At 38.7% G+C, this 26175-nt stretch overlaps 1 protein-coding gene across 2 annotated transcripts in view; it reads right to left on the bottom strand.

Annotated features, from left to right (window-relative positions):
* Positions 1-25908, bottom strand: part of LOC134674464 (proclotting enzyme-like) — a 61193-nt gene extending 35285 nt beyond the window's left edge. For both annotated transcript variants that reach the window (XM_063532542.1, XM_063532543.1), the window contains exons 1-3: positions 25760-25908; positions 17276-17479; positions 16212-16654 (exon numbers count right to left, since the gene is read on the bottom strand). In XM_063532542.1, coding sequence (XP_063388612.1) covers positions 16212-16654; positions 17276-17479; positions 25760-25762 — 650 coding nt within the window. In that variant the 5' untranslated portion in view covers positions 25763-25908. The remainder of the gene's footprint in view (positions 1-16211; positions 16655-17275; positions 17480-25759) is intronic.
* Between the last annotated feature and the right edge of the window lie 267 nt (positions 25909-26175).

Below are 26175 nucleotides of genomic sequence, written 5' to 3'. Positions count from 1 at the left end.
AATTTGATTAACAAGTTATTTATTAGTATAATTCTAGCTTGTACCTAAGATAAGATGCGATTAACTAGAGTATTTGTGAAACATTTATAGCTTTTTATCAAAGAAGGGAGCTTAATATGCTTCATGCGCAAGCTATAAGCGCAAACTTAAGCTTATTATGCTTATTAAGTATTCTCTGGTGGAAAACCATATTTTGATTTGAGATTTACTGTTTATTAAATTGTACAACGGGACTTACACGCGTATTATTTAAATACGTGTAAGTATGTGTAAAATTCGTGAAAGTTGAAATCAGTGTTTTACTCTTACAGTGTTTTAAGGGTTCCGTAGTCAACTAGGAACCATTATAGTTTCGCCTTGTCCGTCTGTCTGTCTATAGATCTGTATGTCCGCAACTTTGTGATCAGAGTTCGAAGATCAAGAGCTATAAGGTGTATAGTGATCGTTAAGCGTTAACCATACCATCAAAGTGGTAGGTAATATAAAAACGTAAGCGTAAATTGCTAGTTTGTTTCCTCTATAACTATTACCTTTTAATCGAATATTAACTAATTAAGTGTCAATCGCTTCTTAATATCAGTTATTAAAGAAATGTTCGTAAGACATGATTCATAATCGCAAACCGGTAGGTGGAAAAGTACGATTTGGAACGGGTTGTGCCTTTTAAAAATAAATATAATTGGATATCCAATTAAAAATGTACACGTACCTAATGCATGCTTACCAGGTAAAAAGTCGCGTTTATAAGTATTTATAGTCACACCAATAAAAGTCTGCAGCGGATTTGATAGCCCACGCAGTGTAAGTGTTATTAATACGTCATAATTTCATAGAAGTTTGACGTTTAATATGACACTTGCACTGCGTGGGCTATCAAAATCGCTGCAGACTTTTTACGGTCTAACTATATAAATTTTTCACCCTTAGAGCATTTTAGTATAACTGGAGACGTCATGGCTGTCATTTTCTGTACGAACGAAACAGTCTGCCGATTTTTGCGGGGGAAGGGATGTCAAATGTATTGCTATTTCTACATGATTTGTACGTAACGTACAAATAGCCAAGTCCATACAAAAGTTTGCACAATTGTGCAAGTTTTTCGGCAGAGGGGTAAGCTGTTAAAGGCGACTCCAATTATTAAATGCTCTAAGTTTTCACCTTATTGCAATGGATTAAGGTGAAAAATGTATATATATATTATATATTCATGAACTCTACTGTACATTATTCAACTGAGTGCTAATAGAAATATATACATCATTTGGTACCTACAGCCTACATTCAGTGTCCTAACATTAATCTCCTTAAATTGATCTCTCCATAAGCTCTAGTACTAGGCAGCAAAGAGTTATCGATTGTGGAAGAGTTGTAAAGCCTTAGAAAAAAGTTTGATACCTAACGAAATTAATTAGCGCCATAAGGCACTAGTCCCACCAAGAGCGAGTAAGCGATTAACTATCGGCGAATTTCTCGCCCAAGAAACGAACAAAAGATTAGGATCCTGTGTTAGTAAAAGAGACACGTATATTAATAGTTCATCGCTGGCTGTTCACACTGCCGGCGAGAACACTCGCTCTACTAGTTTGTCGCCGCGATAAGATAAAACTAGATCAGCGGTACTCGCTCGAGTCGGAGAGCCACTCGGAACCTCGCACGGACGCACCTCACCAGCACCTGCATATCCGCCGACGATTTTCCTGGGAAAATCGAAGCCGGAACGCGCCCGGCCCCTGCCGGAGGGGAAGACCAGCTGAGACCAGAACCCATCCACCGATGGCCGCCCTGTCTAACAGGGTCGACCGACGGTGACGCGTCGCGCAGGTCCCGCACACACGCATGGACAAGAAGCCACCGAAGTCCCCCCCCGTCCCTCCGGGGCGGGTGGGTAGACAAGAAAACGGATTTTACAATCCACCCGCAGCCATAACAGTAAAACTCGCGACCCCCCCGGTCCCCTCGGATAGGGTGGGTAGTTTGAAACGCGAGTTTTACGAAGTACCCGACGACACCAGGACTCCCGAACCCGCCCGCGGCCCCACAAAGTCGTGGCAAGCAGACTTCGACGGACTCATAGAAGCCCTTGGACGCCCCTACGCACCGACCCCCCCGCGGGTAGCCCCAGACCGACTTTCCCCTCGCGGACAACTTGATCGTGACCGATCCAGGGTTGCCGGCCCGGAGAGAGTCGGTCATATACCTCCGCACATGGATGCATATCCAACAGTCTACAGGCTGTGGGGGCTCGCCCCTGGGACAGTGGAGCCGTCCATGGAAGAAACCCAACCACAGCGCCACCTGGACGAGCGCCCGGCCACTCTTCGACCTTCGGCAGTTGAGGAGGGACCGGAGCGCAGCCCGCCTGACTGCGAAGAGGATGTTGATGATGATGACAACATCCCGCCGCCCAAGGACCAGCAACTCCGTGCCAGCCCCGGAGCCGCCCCGCAGCCCCACAAAGGCCCTTCTAAGGGCCCCCACCACAACAACGACGCCGGACACACAGAGGCCCCCAAGCTGGGGACCTCTGTACCAGCACCCCCGGTTCCCGCGCCAGCACCTGCTCTCGCGGACGCCGGCTCCACCCACGCAACCGTCGCAGCTCCACAGCTGCGCCCGAACAAGACGACCGAGCGCGCCGCACACTCGCGTCTCTGCCATCTACTGGGCATCGCGCCGCTCCACGCACGCCCACCGGACAACCGCCGACAGCGCCAGCGCCCTCAGGGCACGGGTGCCAGAAGGAGAAGAAGAAGATGCCACTTAGCGGGCACTGCGCCGCTCCACGCACGCCCTCCGGACAGCCGCCGACAGCGCCAGCTCCCCCCCTGGGACACCGGCGCAAGAAGCAGAGGGAGTCAGCCCACAGCAGCTACGAGGCCCCACAGCCACAAAGCCGCTGATAGGCTAAAAAGAAGAATTTAAAGCCATGACAGGCCACCACGGCTAGTCATGACGCAGAAGCCACCGCCCTTAGAATAAGGGCACAAAACAGACCCACCCGTAGTTACGGGTGGCGATTAGAGACCGCCAAAAATCCCAAATAGGGATGGGAAGGCATCTCATGCCTCCCTTCGGGAGGCATGAATGAAGCAAGGACCGCTCGAGTCGCTCGGCGATGCTCTGCCACGTCTGCGTGTTTGGCTACGCTGCACCGCCCGAGCGAGTGACGCGAGTAATAGCCCGTTGCACTCGAACACTCGCCTACTATAGCCTAGCGACAAAACTATTGGAGCTAACACTCGCTTCTCGCCGCTCGCCCACTCGTTTCTAGTTTATCGCTCTACTCGCTTATCGCTCATCGCCGGCGGTGGGACAAGTGCTTAAATTTGTGGGAACTAAATTGTCAAACGTTAAATTTTGATTTTTAACCTACTCCTTCATTTATTGGGTAACGTCCATTCTACGGGTACAGCAACAAATACTTCATACAGGTAGGTTTTAGGGATTTTTAGTTTTTTGTTAGGTTTAGTTTTAGTTAATTTATTTTATAAGGTACTTGTATTAAGTTTGTTATATCATTTAGATCAGCGGTCGGCAACCTTTTAGCAGCCAAGGGCCACATAGTAGTTAAAGAAGATGACGCGGGCCGCACTTTGGTAATATTTGTGACTTTAGCAGACATTGTCGTTCGTCAGTATTATATACAAAATAGCCAGGGAGGCTCGCGGGCCGCAAGCGAGAGGTTGGCGGGCCGCATGCGGCCCGCGGGCCGCGGGTTGCTGACCGCTGATTTAGGTAATTAAATATTCTTCATACTCCTATAGCGAACCACTTCGTTGGTTTGTCCATTTGCCTCTGTCGCTCGAATTAAAAGCGATATGGAGGCAGATAACAAAATTTAAATTGTCGCAGCTCGCGGTCCATGCACGATCTTTCTTAGACTTTAGGTACTTAGGGCCACCCCACATTTAGCGTCTTTCGAGCATCGGCGTCTACAACTCTATGGCCGCTGCTCGACGCAACTTCGACGCAACTGCGCAGCGACGTCATTTTCCATAGCGCTGACCAGACGCCGACGCTCGAAAGACGCTAAATGTGGGGTGGCCCTTAGTCCTCTTGTATTATTAATCACTCTTTGGTAGTAGAGTATTCGTCTCACTCAGGCCTCATTTATTCTTGCGTAACCTAAATCTTGGATCGCTTTCGTCGTTATTAATCGACTGGCAAGTCTAAGTTTTAGGATTACTGACCCGGATCGGGGAAGTAAAAGGCTTTCATGTTCCTACTTACCACACCTACCTATCTACTAGACACCTACCTACCTAGGTACATACCTTGGTACCTAGGTACATTCAGAGTTTATTTATACTGCAAAACGTAATTCAAGACCAAAAAAAGTTAGACAATGTTGCCACTGGTTGGTAAAATAGTAAATTCATTTTGATAAATAATCACGCTAAGATAATTTATTTATTACTAATTTTACTCCTGCAATTTAAAAAAGTACTTTTATTTACTTATTTTTACATAAATACAAGACGCGCTAGTAAAAAAGTGGCAACATTTCTTACTATTTTGCTCTTGAATTACGATTTGCAGTAAACTGCAAAACGACCTAAAGATTTTGGATCTAAAGATCAACGGAATAAAAATAGTAGTTTACTATGACTATTTTACAGTATGTAGGGCTGTAGGCACGACATTAGTTCAACATTACGGCCCAAAGAATCTGGAATTTTCTGGATTCAACGGATATTAGTAATGAATTTTATATTAAAGGAAAATTAGTAATGAACCTTAAAGGGCCGTCACAATAGATCACTGCTTGATCGACGTGGCACTCAAAGGCCCATAAAGGGGCCCACTGATTAACAGTCCGTCGGACGGTATCGGCCTGTCAGTTGTTCGGAACTGTCAAAATTTTGTTCTAACTGACAGGCCAATAGTGTTTGGCGGACTGTTAATCTGTGGGCCCCTTAAAACCCCATTTATTAATAGTTCAAGGTACATAAACAATAAACTCATATTTTTGCATTTTTAATGATTTTATAAATGGGCAATGGGCATAAACTCATATATGTATAATAAAAGAGATAGATTAATCACAATATGTGGTATTATCTATGAAAAGGGACCTTATTGTCGATGGCGCTTGTCTGTCTCACTAACGCCGTACGGAAGTATTCAATTACTCATCGTTTAGACTCGGAAAGTTTCCAATGTTGCGAAATTTCCACTTTGAAAAATTATGACAACTTCTTATATTTTTGTATTTTGCTAGATAAATAACGATCAGAAGCATCACCTGAGGAATTCAATATGACACATTCATCCATTATAAGCACCTGGGCATGGTAGGTACTACTTAGATCAGTGGTTCCCAAAGTTGACTGGGTCGGAACACTCGGAACCCACCTAACAAAAACTGCCAAATTCGGGACCCACCTCTTGGCCGTCTCAAAAAGGGGGCATAAAATATTATTGGTAACGCTCAGATGCCCTTGCAGTTCCAGGGCCCACTCAATATTCGCTCGCGACCCACCAATGGTTCGCGACCCATAGTTTGGGAAATGCTGACTTGGATGATATATCTTCGCGGATACGTGGGTGTCATTAGCTTTTTGCAGACTGTTTTAACAATTTCCGTTCAAGTATAAGGCAACTAACAGCTATAAGTGTCGGGAGGGGACAACTCTACAGGCTTCGATTGTATGGAAGCGGCATTTTGGCGGCGGGTTCTTGTGACATTTTAAGATAAAGAACTGGTATTTGGTTGTTTAAAAATCATTTATTACTAAATAAGTTAATATATTATAGTTCGATATAACGATCCGTGATATCGAAGGGCCAAAGGCGTTTGACCTAATTATATCTTCAAAACTATCAACTATTGTAGCTAAATATTAATTATGCTAGCATATGAGCAAATTAGATCTTGCTCACAGGATAATTTCGTTGTTAGGATAGCTAATGGGCATTTCTCAGGAGGGCCGTTTTTACGTGTCCGGGGCAGTAATTGATTGAATTTACTGTTCAATGAATCTGAATTAATTTAGGCATGATCTTCAGCTTATATTCTGTCTGGGACACTATCAAATTATTTATTAATTATTTATATAATACAAGAAAAAGAAATTCAAATGCCAAAAATGATGTTCGGTGGGCGTGTCCCGCACCCAGATTTTATGAAACAAAAAATTATTACTCAAGATGGGGCATTAGATCGGAGTTATTATGGGTATTCACGCATAGGGTATTAGTTAGCTTATCATATTCTTTATATCACAATAATGTGTTTGCTCAACACATTGAATAAAACCAAATTTACGATGTGTCCCGGGCTAGTGACTGATATCGGTGTAATTTGCAAAACATGTCGGTACTCCTTCAAAGTTGTAGACCAGGAACTCAGTGTCTCAGCCATAGTATGCTTTAGTTGTGCCTTAACCGTTGAATAAAGTAGAGGTACAGTCACAGTACAATAAAGTGATTTTTTAAACGTTTCTCCGTCCTTCGCTCGGTTGGGTCGTATATTTTTTTGAGATCGGTGGTGCAATTTACTCCGAAAGTTTTAGTGCAATTATCGTTATGTAAGTGATTAAGAAGTCATCGAAAGTACGTAAATCCACCATTATTACATCTCCTCTGTATCGTTCATGCTATTTCTGTAATTGCTAAAAAGCGATTAATTTTGATATCGCTGGTGTTGATTTCCCTGGTTTCGGTGGATTTTTTGACCACCGATATCAAAAAAGTGATCACTGAATTCAAATCCTGCTTTGTAAACTAGTTTGTTGTACTAATTTATCATGTCCAAAAAGTGAAAGATACGTTGTACAAACGTAAAATTATGTTAGTAAGTTAATTATGTCATAGTAGGTACACAAAATCACTAGTTCACTATGAGTAGTTTTTTTTAAACCAGACGTATAGACCCAATATTTCTTTCTCTGTCTTGATATTCTTTTCCAACCAATTAAGTAAATTATGTTCGTTGTCCTCTGTATCACCGGAAGCCCTACACCTACCTATACCTTTAAACATGTCAGCCATTTTAAATAAATGTAGTCAATTAGATCCCACTTCTTTTAAAATAACTTGTGTATGTAAGTACTATGCAAGGTGAACCCAAGGGACAGGATGTACAGAACAAGGGATTAAAAATAAAATAGCGTTCTAATGTCGAGATCGCTTCAAAGGCACTGAGCGTACCTACTGATCGATATTTCTAAAGGATAGCCATAGACACAAATTGAACACAGCAAATGTTTTAACAATCCTCAATGTCTTATGTCTTTGTCAACAACTTTGTTACAATTTAGCTCAAGTGTTTGAGGGTGCTGGAGATCATAATTAATTGGTAATTGGATCTTCAAGCATTACTCGACTACTTCAAATATTATAGTTTTAAATTGACGGAGTTCACGCTTTTAAACTCTTTTATTAAAAAAAATACTTGTTTTCCGTATTGCATCACATTGCTTTATAAGTACATTAAATATTTAATGAGCATTGAACACCACTCAAGAGTGTATTATTTATCGGGTTTTTTAGATGCTTTAGTTTTTTTTAGATGCGTGTGCAGTCGGATTGCGTGAAACAAACATCTTCTCCTTCATGGATATAATAATGCAATGAATAAATGATTATAATGTGCGAATTTGTGGTCGACAATGTCGACATGTCTGAAACTCGTTTCAGGACCACACATCACCCTATTATATGAGGCCAGTCATATAGTGTGGGATATCTTCTAGAGATGTTGATTTACAAGCCGTAATTTGGTTATTTTAAAATCTTGAGTCTATATCTATTAAATTTATGTAAGCTTTCGAGATCATTAGCCTTGTTACATCGCTTATCAACAAATAGGATTGAAAAATATGATTAAAATAATTATATAATTGAGATATAAAACCTAAATGTGATTTTGGTGTAAGCATTATTGAATTCGGTGACGCAAATTGATTTCAGTGCATGCACATGATTTCGGTGTTTTTTAAATCTCAAATATCTTGAAAACTATAAGGTTCTAATGGAGGCCTCCACTACCAATATTTTTTATATGAAGGGTAGATTTTAGGAAATAAACTCGCATATTATATAAGTTAAAAAAAAATTTTGGCACCGAAGTCAGGCACCGAATGTCATCTCTGAGAATCGCCCTAATTGGAATATCAGTCCCGAGGGAATGTCGTTAATTTCGAATCCAGAGTGCCACAAGGATCTATTTATTCTAGGTATTGAAGTATTGATCGTTGATTTAGTTTATATCAAGTGTATTATCATTTATCATGCGTACCTACTTACCTATATTATTTAAAAATGGACCGATTAAACTCGTTAACAGGTGTCATGGGGCAACCATATGCCCACTTTTCTTATAATTTTACAATAAAGTGGGTATGTAGTTATTATATCACCGTCCATTATTCTGTGGTTATTCTGGCACGTAAAAATAGGCCTTTAGACTTTAATAAATTGACAGTTTTTAATTTTATAAACTAGTGGCTCTGTGAGCTATAGACCTGGTGGCCCACGGTTCCATGACTTTAAAAAAAATCTAAAAACGGAATCAACAAAAAAAAAAGCAATTGAACCTGCTCAACAAATTTCACGAGATTTGATTGAGAAATGCAACCTGTATATAGCACAGAATAAATAATAGTACTAGGTACAGCAGACTCACTCTCTAACAAAACGCGTCTGTCACGATCAGCACAGATATGGTCGCTAGGTGGCGACAGCGCCACACGCGGCTTATGGCAAACCCCAAAATTGGGGCCGAACGGATGGAGTTTGAGAGAGTTTTAGCTACCTGTAGCAAAGCGACGAAATCGCGGAGTGAGCCACGCCTGCCTGTAGTGAAGAACAACCGGACATACAAGCTTTAAACTAGGGCTCGCGGTCGTGTCCGTGATTCGTGAACCCGTAGCCGTGCGCCCGGTTTCGTGAATCACGGCAACGGTTTTCTGGTCCGTTCCGCACGTGACATTCGGTTACGTGAAATTAGGGTACGTGAATCCGTGTAGATCCGTGTAGGCGTGATCACGGCTTCACGTATCTTAAGAACACGCCGGTTCGGTCCGCCCGCGACGTTGCTTAAGTTCATAATTATAATGATACTTACTAGGGAGTTTTACACCTTATACATATTTAATATAAATATAGTGCAATGCAACGGGCAGGTCGCTAGTTTTGACTAAAATCAATAGCTGATTATACAGGAAACAGAATAACCCCATAAATTATTTAGATATAACCATTATATTCAAATCGATGTAAAAAATACAATTTAAGTTTAATTCACACGTAAATGTTTGTCCGACGAACGTCCCGTATTCAATATACTAAGTGGTAACTCAATTCAATAATACATACTTAGTCCTTATTTATTTTTCTCCCGGGCGTGTCGAACCTACGAGACGTGCGATAAGTATTCAACGGAACCGAGCCCGAAGCTCACGCAGGTACGGGCTACGTATCATGGCGTGTCACGGCGTGTCACGTGAATCCGGACGCTAACGCAGGTACGAGGTACGTACCTTGCCGTGTTCGTGAAATTCGTGATCTTAGTACCGCCGGGCTTAAGAACCCGTAGCTACGGATCGGCGTGTATCACGGATATCAGGAGCCCTACTTTAAACCCAAGCTGAAATGGAGACTTCCGCACTCGCTCGGTCATATAAGTGGATTATTATTAGAAGACACTTGAAAATATAGAGCATTCGTCAAAACTTTGTCAAAGACAAACGGTATACACCAAACTCACGTAAAAGTTACTTGTTTTTATTAAGAAAATGTTGTTTACCGGCACTATCAGGCATTAGCTATTTTCATCACGAAGCATTGATTAAAGGTAAACCAGCACTCAAAGTAATTCCGGATAATGGCACTAACATTGTAAGGCACCCATAATAAACAGTGTTTTCTTAAGCATAATATCGCATAATGAACAAAAGCTTTATCACGTCGTAAAAGCTTTCACGACTCAACAAAGTTAACCGGTTAATGCTCAAAAGTTCTCCAAATAATTAACGGCAAAAAGCACGTTTTCCTATATTTGAAATTCTCGTTATGGAATCACGAATATATTTGTATACGAATATTGTTGTCGATACAACTAAAATCTCACGCTCACATGATGTTTATTCTAATAAGGTTAGGTGGGGTAAGGGAAATATACCTAGGTTCTTTATTGTTCTCGGGATAAGAGAAACCGTATGAGAAAAGCTACGTAAATATTTTTAAGTTAATCTTATTTATGAATTAGCTTTATTTTTAGTATTATCTTTAACTCAACGGTCGGCAACCTTTTAGCAGCCAAGGGCCAAATAGTAGTTACCGAAGTTGACGCGGGCCGCACTTTGTTAATATTTATGAATTTATCAGATATTGTCGTTTGTCAATATTACATACAAAATAGCCAGGGAGGCTCGCGGGCCGCGTATTGCCACCCGCTGATTTAATTTATATAGTTTTTAATATCTTTAAGTAGGTATCTCTAACTGATTATTTTCCCTAAAAGTGTCCACCTTCACCCATAGTTCCGCTCTATACCTTACCCACTTAAAATAAGTCTTCATTTTCATTGTACGGTTGTTTTACTTGCGACATTGTTGTAGCAAAGCTTGGAATAAATGCTTTATTCTTTGCACGATGACGTAGGTAAATTACGGTCACATCGTGAACTACAAAGAGAGGATTACGCCCTCAAAAAAGGCATAAAATATAACTAATTTACATAGACTCACGCCCTTTTGCTCTGATGGGTCACAATTTTATATCGTACCCAAATAAAATATGGGCGCCAACGGGGTAAATAATTGTTTATTTCTTTTCCTTGGGTATCAAAAAGGTTTCGTTTGCTAGTGTGTACTTCAAGTCATAAAGGTCCTTTACGGCTTGGTTTTTGAATAGCCCAAGGGTCCAGGGCGGTTTAAGGAATTCTGGGCCCTTATTTGACTTTCATAGGCATTATATCTATTTCATCTACCTATACTTTAAAGAGCAGGCGCCGATCGTGGTATTAACAATATAATATGTATAACACATACAAACGCGTCAGCCGGCCTAGCCAAGGTTACAATCGCTATCGCTTCGACAACGAAAAGCATTATGTCTCTCTATCACTCTTCCATATTAGTGTGACAGTGACAGTTGCGTTTCGATCGCTACGGAGCGTAAGCGATTGGCATCTTGGCTACGCGGCCAGGTCTTATGAATTAATCTGTGTTTACTATATCTGAAATATCCGTCTGACTTGAATGACTTCTTATTTTATCCATACTATAAGTAGTGTAGACTAGCTATAATTAATCAAGTTATGATAATTTTTGGGGGCATACCCTAAATTAATACAGTCTTTTATATTTAATTATGGTAAGTAGGTATTTAAACTCCGCCGCTAATGAATCAGATTTAGATTTAGCACAACTTATTTTAAGATATGTATATACAGTATTATATAGATAGAAATATGATATACATGCTCATGTGTATGTTTTATTGTGTAGCAAAAAATAAATATGTTGTGGAAATTGCCGCGATTCTTCGAATCTACACAATCACTATCATGCGAGGTCAGACTGTGGTTAGACGATATCAAGCCACAATCTTTTGTTTAGCTTAATGGTAACATTCCATTTCTAACCGCAGCTGCACTACCGGTAAGTACTGAATAACTGAACACGTCGCTGTCATTGTCAATTTCCATAGTAAAATTTACAGTAGTACAGCTGTCGTTGGAAATGGAATGTTACCCTAAAGGTGACGCTCGGATGTCTGCTGTCTACTTCTGGAGTCTGTGCGGTAAGAGAAGAGTCGTGAAATTTAGGGGAGCCCATGGGTCGTTCTACCGTTTCGTGCCGATTTGGTGTCCGAGCCCACATCAAGCCTTAAAATTATAATTTTTTACACGTGGTTATTTTTAAAAGGTATGTTTATATGGTACGGAAAATGCGCCAGTTTTGGAATTTAGCTAAACCTAATGATCTATTAAATAAAAATTAAAAACATGCGAAAAATTCATTTCCCTCGACATAAAATGGCGTACCATTGGGTTCAAAAATTTAAAAACACTATTATTTGCAGATAAACCCTACTTTCCATTATTGTTTATAAATAAGCAAATAATCAGTATTATAATGGTACATGGAACGTATTTTTAAAGTTAAATTATCATAGAGAGAACGCACTTTTTAATTTTGTCACGCGAAAGACTTCATTTTCACTCTTAAAACTTGCCACTCATGCCAAATCTAAACGCGCCTTTATTCACGAATACCTGTGATTGCTACGTGTTTTTACTACCTTAGTCTACCGCAATATGTCAACGAAGAAGGTTTCGCGCTCTTGATTTACGAGTAATTTTGGTTCTCCTCACCGGAAAGGCACTTTGTCACGGTTACTACTCATTTCTATCCATTAAGTAATTTGGTGCTATTTATTGCAAAAAAAATCACCTTGTTAATAATCTGTTAGCATTTTGGTATATCTTCATTACTTTTACTTGATGACATTCTAGCCTTAAAGACGATAAAGAAATTTAAAAAACCGTCGAAAGTTCATTCCACTCCGATTCATCCCTCTCCATTTCTTCTAATATTTTCGGGTGAAGAAAATGAACCAGTTTGGAAGGAAATGAACAATAATTTTGTATGACAGATGTGATACCTTTTTATGTTTTTATCCGACAGCCCAAGAGTTATATGCACACATACGCTCTCAAATCATAACTCTCATGTTTTGAAATGTATGTATGTCCCATTCTTTCGACTTCGTTAGACCGTTTGACAGAGTTTCAGGGTATAGGTACTTACCTATACCCGACACTCTGTCATGGGAATTCTGTTGGTTGTGGATATTGCATATAAATAAGCAGATAGGCGCGTAAGCGTAAGAAGCTTCTTTTTTCATGGCAAATATTGTAAATATATCGGATAGATACATCATATTTCCAACATTTTATAAATGCGGAACATTTTGGACAGGTGACCCTATTGAAACTTATCTAACGCCTAACTTATCTGCTAATTAAAATACTGATAACTTTTTATAATCCTTGAATAAAGCTCAAGAGCGAGCCCTCCGACGGCAGATATTTATGAGGAGGGTCTCACAAAGATCTGCTACCGGGACCCTCTTCTTGTCTAAGTTAAAAATACGGGTTGGCCGTATAAGGGAAATTTCTTGTTACTTTGTAACCGTTTAAAGGCCAAGCTTTAGAAAAATCTAGAAAGTTCATGAAACAATGGTCCAACACCATCTAGAACTGGAGAGGAGCGTTCCATTCCCACCCCTTTCTGCGAGTTCCGCAAAGAAAGAGCATGCAGCTCGGAGCGTCCGATTGTGGCGCGCCTTCCTGCAAGGCTGAAAGCCGAGCTTTCGCAGGAGAGTAGACCTTAAATTATTTCAATGCCGAAATGCAAGCGATGCCGAAAGCCGAGCTCCGCATAAGGTGTTCAAAATTTCTTTTAACTATTGGCAGCGGGCACAATCGTGCGAGGTCAAAGACTGAGCTTCAGTGGAGCTGACCTCAAACAAGAACCAATAGCCGAATGTATTAAAAAGCAAGGCCGAAGGCCCAGGGGAGCTTCAAATAGGGGCACATTTCCGTACAAGGCCAAATATCAATCTGCAAGAGTGCAGAACTTTGCTAAGTGAGGCCAAAGGCCGAGGTCCGCATAAACGCTGAAGGCCCAGTCCGTCTGATCACGTTGCGAAGACCTAGCTTGAGAACTAAGAGAGCTTGAAATTTAACCAATGTGATCTCGGACCCTCCTGCGAATTGACCTTTGCATTTTTCCTCGAAAGTGCGACTTGTTGAGTCTACAACCCTATGGAGTTTGTTAATTAGAATAAGTATTTTGATTATTCGGGCGTACTCGGCCCTTGGCCTCTATCTACACAGGGTTTTGGTGTTTCGTAGAGTACGCTCTTCGACCTCCAACGGCTTTAGAGCTCAATATCTTGTTTGCGGTCCGCTAGTTTGCTTTTTAATACACAACTATTTGTTCGTCTCCAAGCTCTGCTGTCCTGCAGCTTTACTTCGGGCCGCCGTTCCCTTTGAAACGGCTTATCATGGTCGTGTCCGAAATGTAATATCTGGCCCACTTCATTATTTAAAAAACAGCATCTGCCCTTTACAAAGACGGCTAAGTCACTTAACCTACTAGAAAGTTTAAAATTATGCCGCAGTTCTCTCCCGAATAATATATTTTATCAAAACTAACTATTGTTTTTTATTAACAATTTCTAGATAAATTAAGCTTTTTTAATTTCATTTATGTAAGCAGTTTTTTACATTACAAGTCTCATTATTATATGTTTCTAGTTCTGACAAATAATGAGACCGAAGAGGAATATTGAAACATCGTAAAAAGTATTGTTAAAAAGTAGGTTATTATATTAAACAGGTCAACAGGGTAGATATACTTTTTAAAAGCCAAGCTATTTTATGGTTCCATCATTTAAAATATTATCACTTTGATTTTGACCAATAAAGTTAATTTATATTTAATCTACTTTCATTTCCTTCTATTCGTGTTTCATTACCTTCCCTTGGTTTTTCATTTCCATCTGTGCCTTCATTACTTTCCTTATTTATTTTCCAAAAGTATAACTAGTATATAGGTGCCTTTCTTAAAATAATATACACAATACGTATACACATTCACAATATCAAAATCTACACTGTAACTTCGAAATAAAAAAAATCTCCAAAAAAGTGGCAAATCGGCACGAAACGGTAGAACGACCCCCATACATTCCACGACTCTTCCCTTTCCGCACATACCCTAGTTCCTTTATTTTGCATCAGAAAAAAGGTAAACGTGACGTGATAATCTTGACGTATCTTTTTATTGAAAAATACTTTTACAGTACATATGGTCCTATTTTTCCGCACTAGTGCGTAAAATAGCACTTTTCGTGCGATGTCAAAAGTTTAAAGGGCCATATGTACTGTAAAACGTTGTACGATACACGTGCGAATAGGTAATTCGCAACTCGTGTCGATTTAAAACACTCCCTTCGGTCGTGTTTTAATTTATCGCCACTCGTTTCGAATTTCCTCTTTTTCGCACTTGTAAATAACTATTTCACATCATTTTCTATGACGGCTCACGTGATCACGTGGTGCTTTTCATGGAGAATGAAGCGCCGGAAGCTCGGGCCCGGCCCCGGCTCGGTTTAGAGTGAGTCATCCTTTAGGCGTACAGTCGACGTCAAAGATATGTTTACACTTTTGCACCTTACTCCTTTGTAATAAGGCGAAAAATGTAAACGTATCTTTGACGTCGACGTTACCTCGAGTGGTAAACTCGTTTACTACAGCGAAATTTTGCTACCTGCATTTTTGTGGTTTCCCACATAATGTTTCTAAGTACTTTACGATGATTCTTAGGTATACGAAGATTTAATGAGTCAACGGACAAAGGAGTTTGGTGACTTAATTACTAATTGGTCGATTGATTGATCGTCTAAGTAATGGGTCCCGAGTGCCTCATTGTGTTCGTTGTAATTCGCATTGAGTTAGATTGAGGACATTAAAATAAATGAGTCAAACACAGATCTTAAACCAAAAGTTATCACTCTATGGACAGTGGTTATCTTATTTGCATACGCGCAGATTAGTAATGATCTTTTCACACATATTTAATGGCCTTATTAGAAAATTAGACTTATTAGCACTTAATTATATGTAAGTAGAGTTACCATCAGATATATCGGAGCGGCCATGGTGGTCACAAATATCTGAACATGCTTCTATTATCAAGGCGTTAGAGCGCGTGTTCAGATATTTTTGAGCATCTCGGCCGCTCTGATATAACTGATGGCGAATCGTACGTCCACAGTAGAGATTTGAACCTAATTGCTTTGTATGATGTAAATGAAATAAAAATCGATCAAGATATTGAAAACCTGTACTAATTGTAGGTAGGTTGGACAATGTATATTTTGTCCACGGAAATTTAATGTATCAATTATCTAAAGTGTAAAATATTACTGTATTGGTATTACTTGAGGTAGATACAGCTCCCATAATTTATACATAAATGTGTATATAAATTACCAAGTTAAATAATATACATGCATACCTATACAAGAACTTAAATAAAATCCCCACACGCGTATAGTACAAGACATCGCATGACTAAAAAAGTAATAATGCAAGTATGCAGCTCAAAGTATAATAACAGGTTCGAGTCAGCTATCTTTCTGATTTTAGACCACAACTATATATAATAAAGTAAAAAAAAAATACTCACATATTAAGATTAACCGGGTTCTGCGGTGGTCCCTGCGTCGACGAATACACGGGCCCTGCCCCCGTCTGTTGCCCGTGTACCGGCTTGGCCTGAGGAATATCATCCGGCCTTAGTACAGGTCTGGACGAGTCATCTGGCCTTAGGACAGGCCTGGACTGAGAATCATCTGGCCTTTGTACAGGCCTGGACTGAGAATCATCTGGCCTTAAAGGCCTGGCCGTCGTCCTCCTCTCATCAGGCCTATCAATAGCCGGCTGAGGGTTATTAGCATTGCATATTTCTCTTCCATTCAGCCGTATGGCTTGCAATTTTGGGGCCTTATTTAAAGGGTTGTATTGGACGAAGAATCGTACGGCGGTCGCGGGGCCTGGGTGGATTTTCATCTTTGTGTTTTCTATTTTGAAGTCTGTGTTGTCTGTGGTTGTTACGTCGCCGACCCAGTTCTGGAAAAAAATGAGATGTAGGTTTATTCAGTTCAATATGGAAGTAAGTTTTGTTCAGGACGAATGAAAATACATTATAATGGTAACATTCCATTTCTGACCGCAGCTGCACTACTGGTACTGAACGCGTCGGATTGTCAATTTCCATAGTAAAATGAACAGTGCAGCTGTCGTTGGAATTGGACCATCACCTTAAGCCCCTTAAAGGGCACTTATCCGATGTGTTTTTTATTTAAAATCGATAATTATGTTAAAAAGTATAAAACAGCTTACATATTGATGTATGTGAGCGACGTACTTATCTTTACATACGATTTATCACGATTTATGGTAATCTTATTGTAAAGCAATAAATTAATTACGTTATGTAATAATAATAAATAATTCCAGGTAAAACCTTTTAAACGACTATGGGTATTCCTTAACAATTCATGATATTTTAAATTATACAATAAAATTTTATAAATAAGTAGTTCAGCTATCATTTTATAATGTATAATTGTATATGCATTAAATATAACAAAATAACTTTCATTTTGGAAATGGAAATGTATGATTCTTAGACTTTCCGAAATTTTTCCAACTGTAAATTTTGCAGTTTTGGAAACATGCGTAACTTACTCCAAGTATGTCAGCTTTGCTGTCCAGCACTATATTGATCCACACTGAATGTAGTATGCTGTCTGTGGACAGATTCACCACTCCGTACCACCGTCCGGGCTCCGTTCCTGGCGGCTCGTAGCTGAACACGTTCGGGCATGGCGATAGGGGTGCCTGCTGCTGCTGTGTGAGCACTAGGGTTGTCGCTAGCAGGAGGGCTCTGAGCTGGAACAAATGTCTACTTTAATAGGTATAAAAAGCAGTCCCTAACTTTTTAATTAGACGTGTAGCATTTAAAACGTAAATCTTAATCTTATAATTTTTTTATGAGATGATTTTATATTTTCCTGGATCAGTAGTGTCTCAGAGACAGACGTAGATTAGGGCACTAGAAAAGCCACAAACGGAAGAAAATATTCTACACATTTAAGTACATAAAACTTTAAAAACACAAACTTAAATTAGTTAATACTAGTGAGCGCCGGCATCGCACGGGTTACACAAAACCTTAACAAATTATATGCCTAAACCTTCCCCAATAATCACTCTATTGATAGGTGAAAACCGCATGAAAATCCGTTCAGTAGTTTTTGAGTTTGTCGCGAAAATACATACACGCAAACAAACAGACGCGGCGGGGACTTTGTTTATAAACTGTAGTGATGCGTCAGTAACTGGCCACCCTAAACAAAAAATTATTTATTTTCACCACATCATCATCTTCCTCGCGTTATCCCGACATTTTGCCACGGCTTATGGGGGCCTATCCGGTCCGCTTGGCAACTAATCCCAAGAATTGGCGCAGGCACTAGTTTTTACGAAAGCGACTGCCATCTGACCAACCCAGAATGATGAATGATGATGATGATGAAAATGTTTTCTATTCACCTATAAACAGAATTAATTTTAGTATACGGTTTCAATAACGGCCAGCCTTTAACTAGCCACCTTATACTAAAATGAATTACGAGTTTCTGAATAAAGCCGTGAGTGATTAATGATTATTTCAAGCTCGATGATTGTATTAAGTACTCGTATAAAGCGCACCATCTGATAAGCGTGGAAACGCCCGACGCCATTACAAATAAATACCCGTTTCCAACTTAATGTACGAGATTTTTCTAATGATACTAGTTACACAGCAATTAAATTAAAGTGTGGAAGCCCAATAAAATAATACGAACACGAACCATTAAAAAGTTTTAAAACCTTAGGTAACACGAACCTGAAACTTATTGGCTTTTTTACGCTACGTCTTACGTAGGCGAACAACGCGCGAACGCGGCGCGGCGCGGCGCGGCGAAATCAATCCTTTGATGCCCATAGAAGTGTCCTACGTAAGCGATCTCGTTGCGAACGCGGTGCGGCGCGATTTGCACGCGAATGTCAGGCGGCGCGGCGCGGCGGCGGCCGCTTTCGCCGCGCCGCGCCGCGCCGCGTTCGCGCGTTGTTCGCCTACGTAAGACGTAGCGTTAGACTTTGACTAGGTATCATTTGAGTCGTTTAACTTCAAACTTGGATCTTCAAACTTCAAAATCCATCAGTCAGATTATGCAATTTTGGTATTAAGATAAGAAAAGGTAATAGAGAGTAAAGGGGGCCATTGATTAACAATCCGCCGGACGGTATCGGCCTGTCAGTTAGAACAAACTTTTGACAGTTCCGAATAACTGACAGGCCGATACTGTCCGGCGGACTGTTAATCAGTGGGCCCCTTAAGATATTTGTTGAGAGGGTCGAATGGATTTCGAAATTTAGCGATATATCTCTGACTTTTGTAATGCTTTAATGCTTTGGGTCCTTAATCACATTTGATCCTCAAAACAAACCTGAAAAAACCGGGCAAGTGCGAGTCGGACTCGCGCACGAAGGGTTCCGTACCATAAAGCAAAAAAAAAAGGTCACCCATCCAAGTACTGACCACTCCCGACGTTGCTTAACTTTGGTCAAAAATCACGTTTGTTGTATGGGAGCCCCATTTAAATCTTTATTTTATTCTGTTTTTAGTATTTGTTGTTATAGCGGCAACAGAAATACATCATCTGTGAAAATTTCAACTGTCTAGCTATCACGGTTCGTGAGATACAGCCTGGTGACAGACGGACGGACGGACGGACAGCGAAGTCTTAGTAATAGGGTCCCGTTTTACCCTTTGGGTACGGAACCCTAAAAACTGATACAATTAATAAAAACATACCTATAATCTCTCGTATTATATTAATTAGGTATATATACATACAGGGTGATTCATGAGACGTGAGCAGGACTGATCTTGCACACTCAGTAACTGATAATTGATCGATTACCGTCGTATTTAGGTGAAACAACCACACTTTTTCCTATTTTTTAACTTTTTGGCGAGGACAAATTTAATTCTCTACAATCATGGTCACCCTACAAGACCTAATTAATAAACATAAAACCTCTTTAACCGTAATGACAGCATTATGATTACGAAGAAAATAAACTGTCAAACTTGAGTGAGATACGAGTTTTCAAAAGTAACCAGACCGATGACATTCAATTTGATACAGAATATCGGTAGTTTAGTATTCTAATTGTAGGGTGACCATGCATGTCGTAAATAAATTAATAACTTTTTTTTTTCAGCACGACTAGAAAATTAACGTTAACCTCACTAATACTGATATAAAACATTTGCTTATAATTTACGAAATGCGCAGTGTTAGTCCTGCTCACGTCTCCTGAATCACCCTGTATAGTAGAACCATACCAACCAACCCAACCATCCAAGCCATACCACCAAGCCAAGCAACCACCAAGGTTGCAAGGTTGGTCCATACCGCCAAGGACAGAACCAGATGGAGAGAAATTGTGAAAGAGAAGGTGATTCAGAAGGGAGGTCACGACCTCACGACCCTCATCACTGAGGATAACGACGCAAGGAGGAGGAGGATATAGTAGATAAATAACGATGAAATTCACTGGTTTAGCAATACGTTCGTACGTATAGCCTACGTTCTTAATTTCCTCGTTATCCTAAAACTGTCATAATCATAACATAATACCGCTTGTGAGTGGCGCGCACGCAAATAATTGTTTACGTTGCATTTTCGTGTATCATCATAGGCCGAGAGTCAGAGGTCGGTTTTACATGCTATGTTTAACACAAATTGAAATTACGATTAGTAATTAAATTACTGTTGTTTTAGAGATTGGATTTTACATATTTAAATTTTATGTTAGAGTTAGACCAAGACAAGTCTGCAACAAGTCAAGAGTTCTGACATATAAATAACACTGGCACTGCGTGTGCTATATCAAAATCGTTGCAGACTTTTCTTGGTCTAACTCTAGTGTTTACAAAAGATTTGTGCTTTTTTTACAGAAGAGATATTTTAACTTGGAGAACTTTTCTATTTGTTACAGTTAGTTACAAGGTATAAAAACATAACGCAATATAAGTAGCATTTTGGATTTAAGCTAGTTATTAATTTCGTTTAGTAGTACCACTGTATATATATTATGTAAATAAATTATATATCACAGTAGCACTATAAAAACAGAGAGATAATTAAACCAAATTTCAATTAATACGAGATTAATATGTATAAGAAGATAGTAGTGATCAATCGTCGATTAATATTTAACCCAATAAGTTGAATCCAATAGATAACAAAGAAAACTCCAGAGCTGAGAGCTTATAACTTCATTACTAGCGCAGCACTTCAATTAATGAACATTACTACAAAGTTGCCCCGCAAATACATCCTGAACCTCATAAGATGGCCACCAGCCAAGTTAATAAGCATAAGTACGGGAAGCAATCGCGAAAGTTCGCTCGGTCATTCAGGATCTTGGACAGACCAATCTTATAAATTAGGATGTTGGTGTGTGATGCTCGAGGCCTGGCAAGTGGCCAGGGGGGCGATTCTAGGTTTGAAGTACAAATAGAATTTGGTCTATTTAAGCTAACACGAGCTGTAACTTTATTTTTGAGTATAATTACAGTGAGACGCCTCATTCGGTCCTCGTAGGTATGTTTCTTTTCTCTTAATGAATGTGTTAATTATACAGGATTTTGACTCTTGAAGACCCTATACATCTCTGAGGATAATTTGATAAACTATATGATATATATGAGTTCTGACACTTAGAGTCATTTACACCTCTAAATAATTATAGATGTTTTTTGTGTTTTTGATCATCTACGGCCTTCTAACATTATGTTAGATGTAAGTGTTTACACTTATGATTTTATACTTTTGTATTATTTTTGTCTGAACAAATAAGTCTTGTTAAATAAATTAAATCATATCTTATTTTTATCTTTATATCTACAAATACCAGAGAAGCCCCCCAAATGCTCTCTAACTTCTATTACCGGAAAAATTCAAGATGGCACATTGATAGGAAAACTATCGAAGAACCTACTTTCGAATAACTTCCGTTTTAAGTCCATAAAACTGAAAAGTAGTTGGCAGAGAGTCAGTTACAGCTTTCAGGAATACATTTTAACTATTTGAAGAAATTTGAAAATGGGAGCACATTTAAATGGAGAATTCTAGCATCAGCAACTGAATTAGGGAATTACTGAGAATGTTATTCAATATTGCTTTTTTTTGTTATATTGTTTTAAATAAATAAATTAACCTAATTCTTCATTGTTACTGTTATTTTAGCACCATTTTGTTTAACACTGTATAATCAAATTCGATTACAGTATAAGCACTCTAATTAACCCTTAAGTGCAATGTTTTTCTTTTTGCCCGAAATTAATATATGTGTTAATTATAACATCGAATTTCACTGCGAAATCAGTGTTAGAAGTTGCATAAGCTAAATCATATTTATGTAAATATATAATTATTAGGAAGAGATATATGAAAAATCTTACTACCATCAAAAAGATACACTATTTTAGATACACCTATGATAAAGTTTTTAAATATAAAATAATTACAATCCCCAAATAAAACGTCCAAAATCACATACTAAAAATCATCAAACTCTGGATATTTTCAAATTTTCCGACATTTCGTCTTGAAAACGAATGTAATTTTTATAAATTAAAATATTGCGTTTATTTAAGTAAAAAATCAGCAAACGGAGTTTTACTATTAAAATAATATATAGGAATAAATACATTTTATCTAATTTCGTATAAAATCAGATATTTTTGTAATGTACGCTGCATCGTACACCATGCATTTAAGGGTTAATGACGCTTCTCAGATTATGTTCATTACTTCTCAGCACTAATTAATTACTTTTACCACAGATTATTTCCGACTAATATTTGCACTTGCTCTCTGCCTATGGTGGTAATCAATTAAGGCAGAAACAATCACACCGACGTAATTACCGGGTCTTCCTTGAGCTTGTGTGCGCTAGGCGAGCAAAATATTGCTTAATGTCAAGGGCAGATGTTTCAAGATTGCTACGAAGAATTCTTAGAAATGATAAGTTTATACTCTGTATCTTTAGGTACCTACTTAAATAAAATTAAACAACTAATTTGTACATTTCCGGGTAGTTCTAACATTTACTGATTAACCAAAATTTTTTTTCCAAAATTGCGAATATTTCGGAAACTTCTCATTTTTGTGTGAGGGAATCGAAATTATCCATTTTCATTAGGGCTTGCAATATCGGATGATTACCAATTCCGGAACTAATTTTCGATATTGGATTCCAATTCCGGAATTCCGGAACTGGTTCCGGAATTAGGGTTTAACATATTTTTATTAGATTATTTAGTAAAAAACAACAAAAAATGTGAAATTCTGATACTTTACGTTTATTAAAGTTAGTATTGTTTCAGAGAAATTTAATTTGAAGTAGGTAGCTATGTTTTTTTTTCACCTCTTATTTTACCACTTTATACAATTAATGGTTAATGATGCTTTTTAATGGTTACTTTTATTCACTTCAATGATACGGGGCATTTGACGAAACTATAGTTGCTAGCAAACCATTCGATGCATAATTTTATAAAATAGATAAATATAATAGCTTACTACTTTTTCTAACCTAGTATTCCCAAATATTATTAAATTTAAAAATAAAATTCGCTTTTGAAGGATTCAGACTATTCTGACTATTCTAAGCAAGTAAATCGCTTTGCTTTTTTTTTAAGAGCCCTTATTGTCCCACTGTTTTAGTAGTTCACTAAACGACTAAGAGGCACTTAATAACAACAAAAGACACAAGTATAGTGTAGGTTCTTAAAATTTTCAATAATAAACCTAAAAAAGTACTTAAATCCAATTCCGGAATTTTCGATATTCAGTTGTATCAATTCCGGAATTGTAATATCGGAAAATTCGTCCGATTCCGGAATTTCGAAATTCCGGAATGCAAGCCCTAGTTTTCATACTGAAACTTTCGTTTCCTGTGAGAGTTTCCTTAAATTGAAGAGTGGCCCACCATACAACGAAAATTGGAAGTCTTTGATTCAAATGGTATGATAATAGAACTTAATTTGTTTTGTTTTAAAATCTAATGAAACATAACAAAAGCAAAACTGTGTTCCGTTTATTTCATATTTCATTCGAGGTAATTTGTACAGTCGCCATCAAATATATCGGAGCGGCCAAGGTGTTCACAAATATCTGAACACGTCTCTAATTGTCAAGGCGTGTTCATATTTTTTTGAGCACCTCAGCCACTCCGATGGGGATATCTTTGAATTTGAACCCAAAAAGGTTAAATTTTGGATAATTTTCGCAAGTTGCAAACTTGTGGCCATTTTCTTCACAGGAATATGGATGTGGTTAATGTTTGTACATGTACATACATGACAACGAAGCGTTCTTCCACTTGCCACTTGATGTCAAGGGCGGATGTTTCAAGATGATTGCCACACTTAGAAGTGATAAGATATTTAGGTAGGTTAATGTATTTTCTCACGATTATTTAGACTTTAACCCTCTTCTGCAATCAATATTTCTTTGCTGATAGTAACTAAAGCATAATATTTACTCTGTATCTTTAGGTATTTAAATAAAAGTAAACAAAATCTACCCTCAAATGGCTCCTTAAACCAGTTGTCGGTAGATGACAAAATTATATGATCAAATAATTTAGGTTAAAGTCAGGTCGTTCAGTGACTGATCCAGGCGGTTTAGTATTTGGTTGGTTAACCAATAAATGTTATAACTACCCGAAAATATACAAATTGATTATTTACTTTTATTTAAATACCTAAAGATACAGACTCTTCTTCCTGGCGTTATCCCGGCATTTCGCCACGGCTCATGAGAGCCTGGGTTCCGCTTGACAACTAATCTCATGATTTGACGTAGGCACTAGTTTTACGAAAGCGACTGCCATCTGACCTTCCAACCCAGAGGGTAAACTAGGCCTTATTGGGATTAGTCCGGTTTCCTCACGATCTTTTCCTTCACCGAAAAGCGACTGGTAAATATCAATAGATATTTCGTAAGTACATAAGTTCCGAAAAACTCATTGGTACGAGTCGGGGTTTGAACCCGCGACCTCCAGATTGCAAGTCGCACGCTCTCACCGCTAGGCTACCTAAAGATACAGACTATAGTTGCTAATAGTACCCAAGGCAATTGTTTAGGTATTTTTAAACAATGTAATAATGTAAATAAACAGAACCAGTTTGTTAAAATCTATTTATAGTGGTGTTTTTTTATATATTTTTAATCTTTTTTTTTATTTTAAACCTTATTACGGCCTCCTAGCATAGTCAGTAGTGATCACGCCTACGAAGCGGGAGGTCCCGGGTTCGAATCCTGGCAAGGGCATTTATTTACCCAATTTATTTATTAAATACCCAAATGACTAACTCCACGCAGACGAAGTCGCGGGCAAAAGCTAGTTTGTTATATAGGGGTTTTCGGGGGCGATAAATCGATCTACATATCTAGGTGTTATCTCGGATCGGAAAACGCGCATTTTTTAAGTTTTTATATGTTTTCTGAGCAAAGCTCGGCCTCCCAGATATTGTTACGTGACGAGGACAAGAGTAGATACAGTCGCCATCATATATATCGGAGCGGCCAAGGTGCTCATTAATATCTGAGCACGCCTCTATTGTCAAGGCGTTTACAGTACTTGTTCAGATATTGTGAACACCTTGGCCGCTCCGATATATCTGATGGCGGCTGTACAAAGTTGCCTATTTTGCCTATTCCTTACAAGTCACACAACATTAACTATAATAATAAAGAAATCGCAGTAAGGAACCTTAGACTTGGCACGACTTTGTCTAGATTTCATTACTTTTTAGAGATAAACAAGCAGCTCCATCGAGACTTGGCTAGTTTTTTACAGAATGTTTTTGGTGGGATTCCTTATTACAGTAACCTAATAACTAAACTTAAAATCCATTACATTACAAACCAGTCATTCCGTCTAGAACATCCGTTATGGCGTAAATAATTAAAAAACTACCTCCAGAACCGGTAATCATCTTCACAACACTAATTAAAACATAATTATAAAACTTCCTTTAACATCACTACGTATCACTTAAGCACAACACTAGTTAAAGAAAAAAAACACCTTTCTTACCATTTTAAAAGTATTTTCACTAATATTTCACTTATTTCCTTATTATTTTTAACAAAACGAGCATCTCCTACGCACTACACTTTAAGAATGACAAGAATAATAAAAGGTCATCTTTGCGATAGCCTCTAGAGAGAGACGGATGTATCATTAAAGGTCATTAAGTGTGTATTGGAGGGAGATAGATATAGGTTTGTTGGGTGCGTATGCGCAAACTGGTTATTATGATTCAAGTTATTAAGTTAAGTTTGCAAGATGCAGGCATTGCTTGTATTCCCAATGGTTACGCGAGTGATGGCCAGTTGAGATCTATACGGCTATTATCGATCTATAGATTTACAGGGTGGCTAAAAAATAAATGCCTTTCCGTTTGCGGTTTTGGGATTATACTGAGCAACTTTTACTATGGGACCGACCCC

Source organism: Cydia fagiglandana, chromosome 20 (genome assembly GCF_963556715.1).
Source record: "Cydia fagiglandana chromosome 20, ilCydFagi1.1, whole genome shotgun sequence".
In the NCBI taxonomy this organism is placed as follows: Eukaryota; Metazoa; Arthropoda; class Insecta; order Lepidoptera; family Tortricidae; genus Cydia; species Cydia fagiglandana.
The sequence above is the reverse complement of the archived record's forward strand: the minus strand, read 5'-3'. Positions and strand labels throughout refer to the sequence as shown.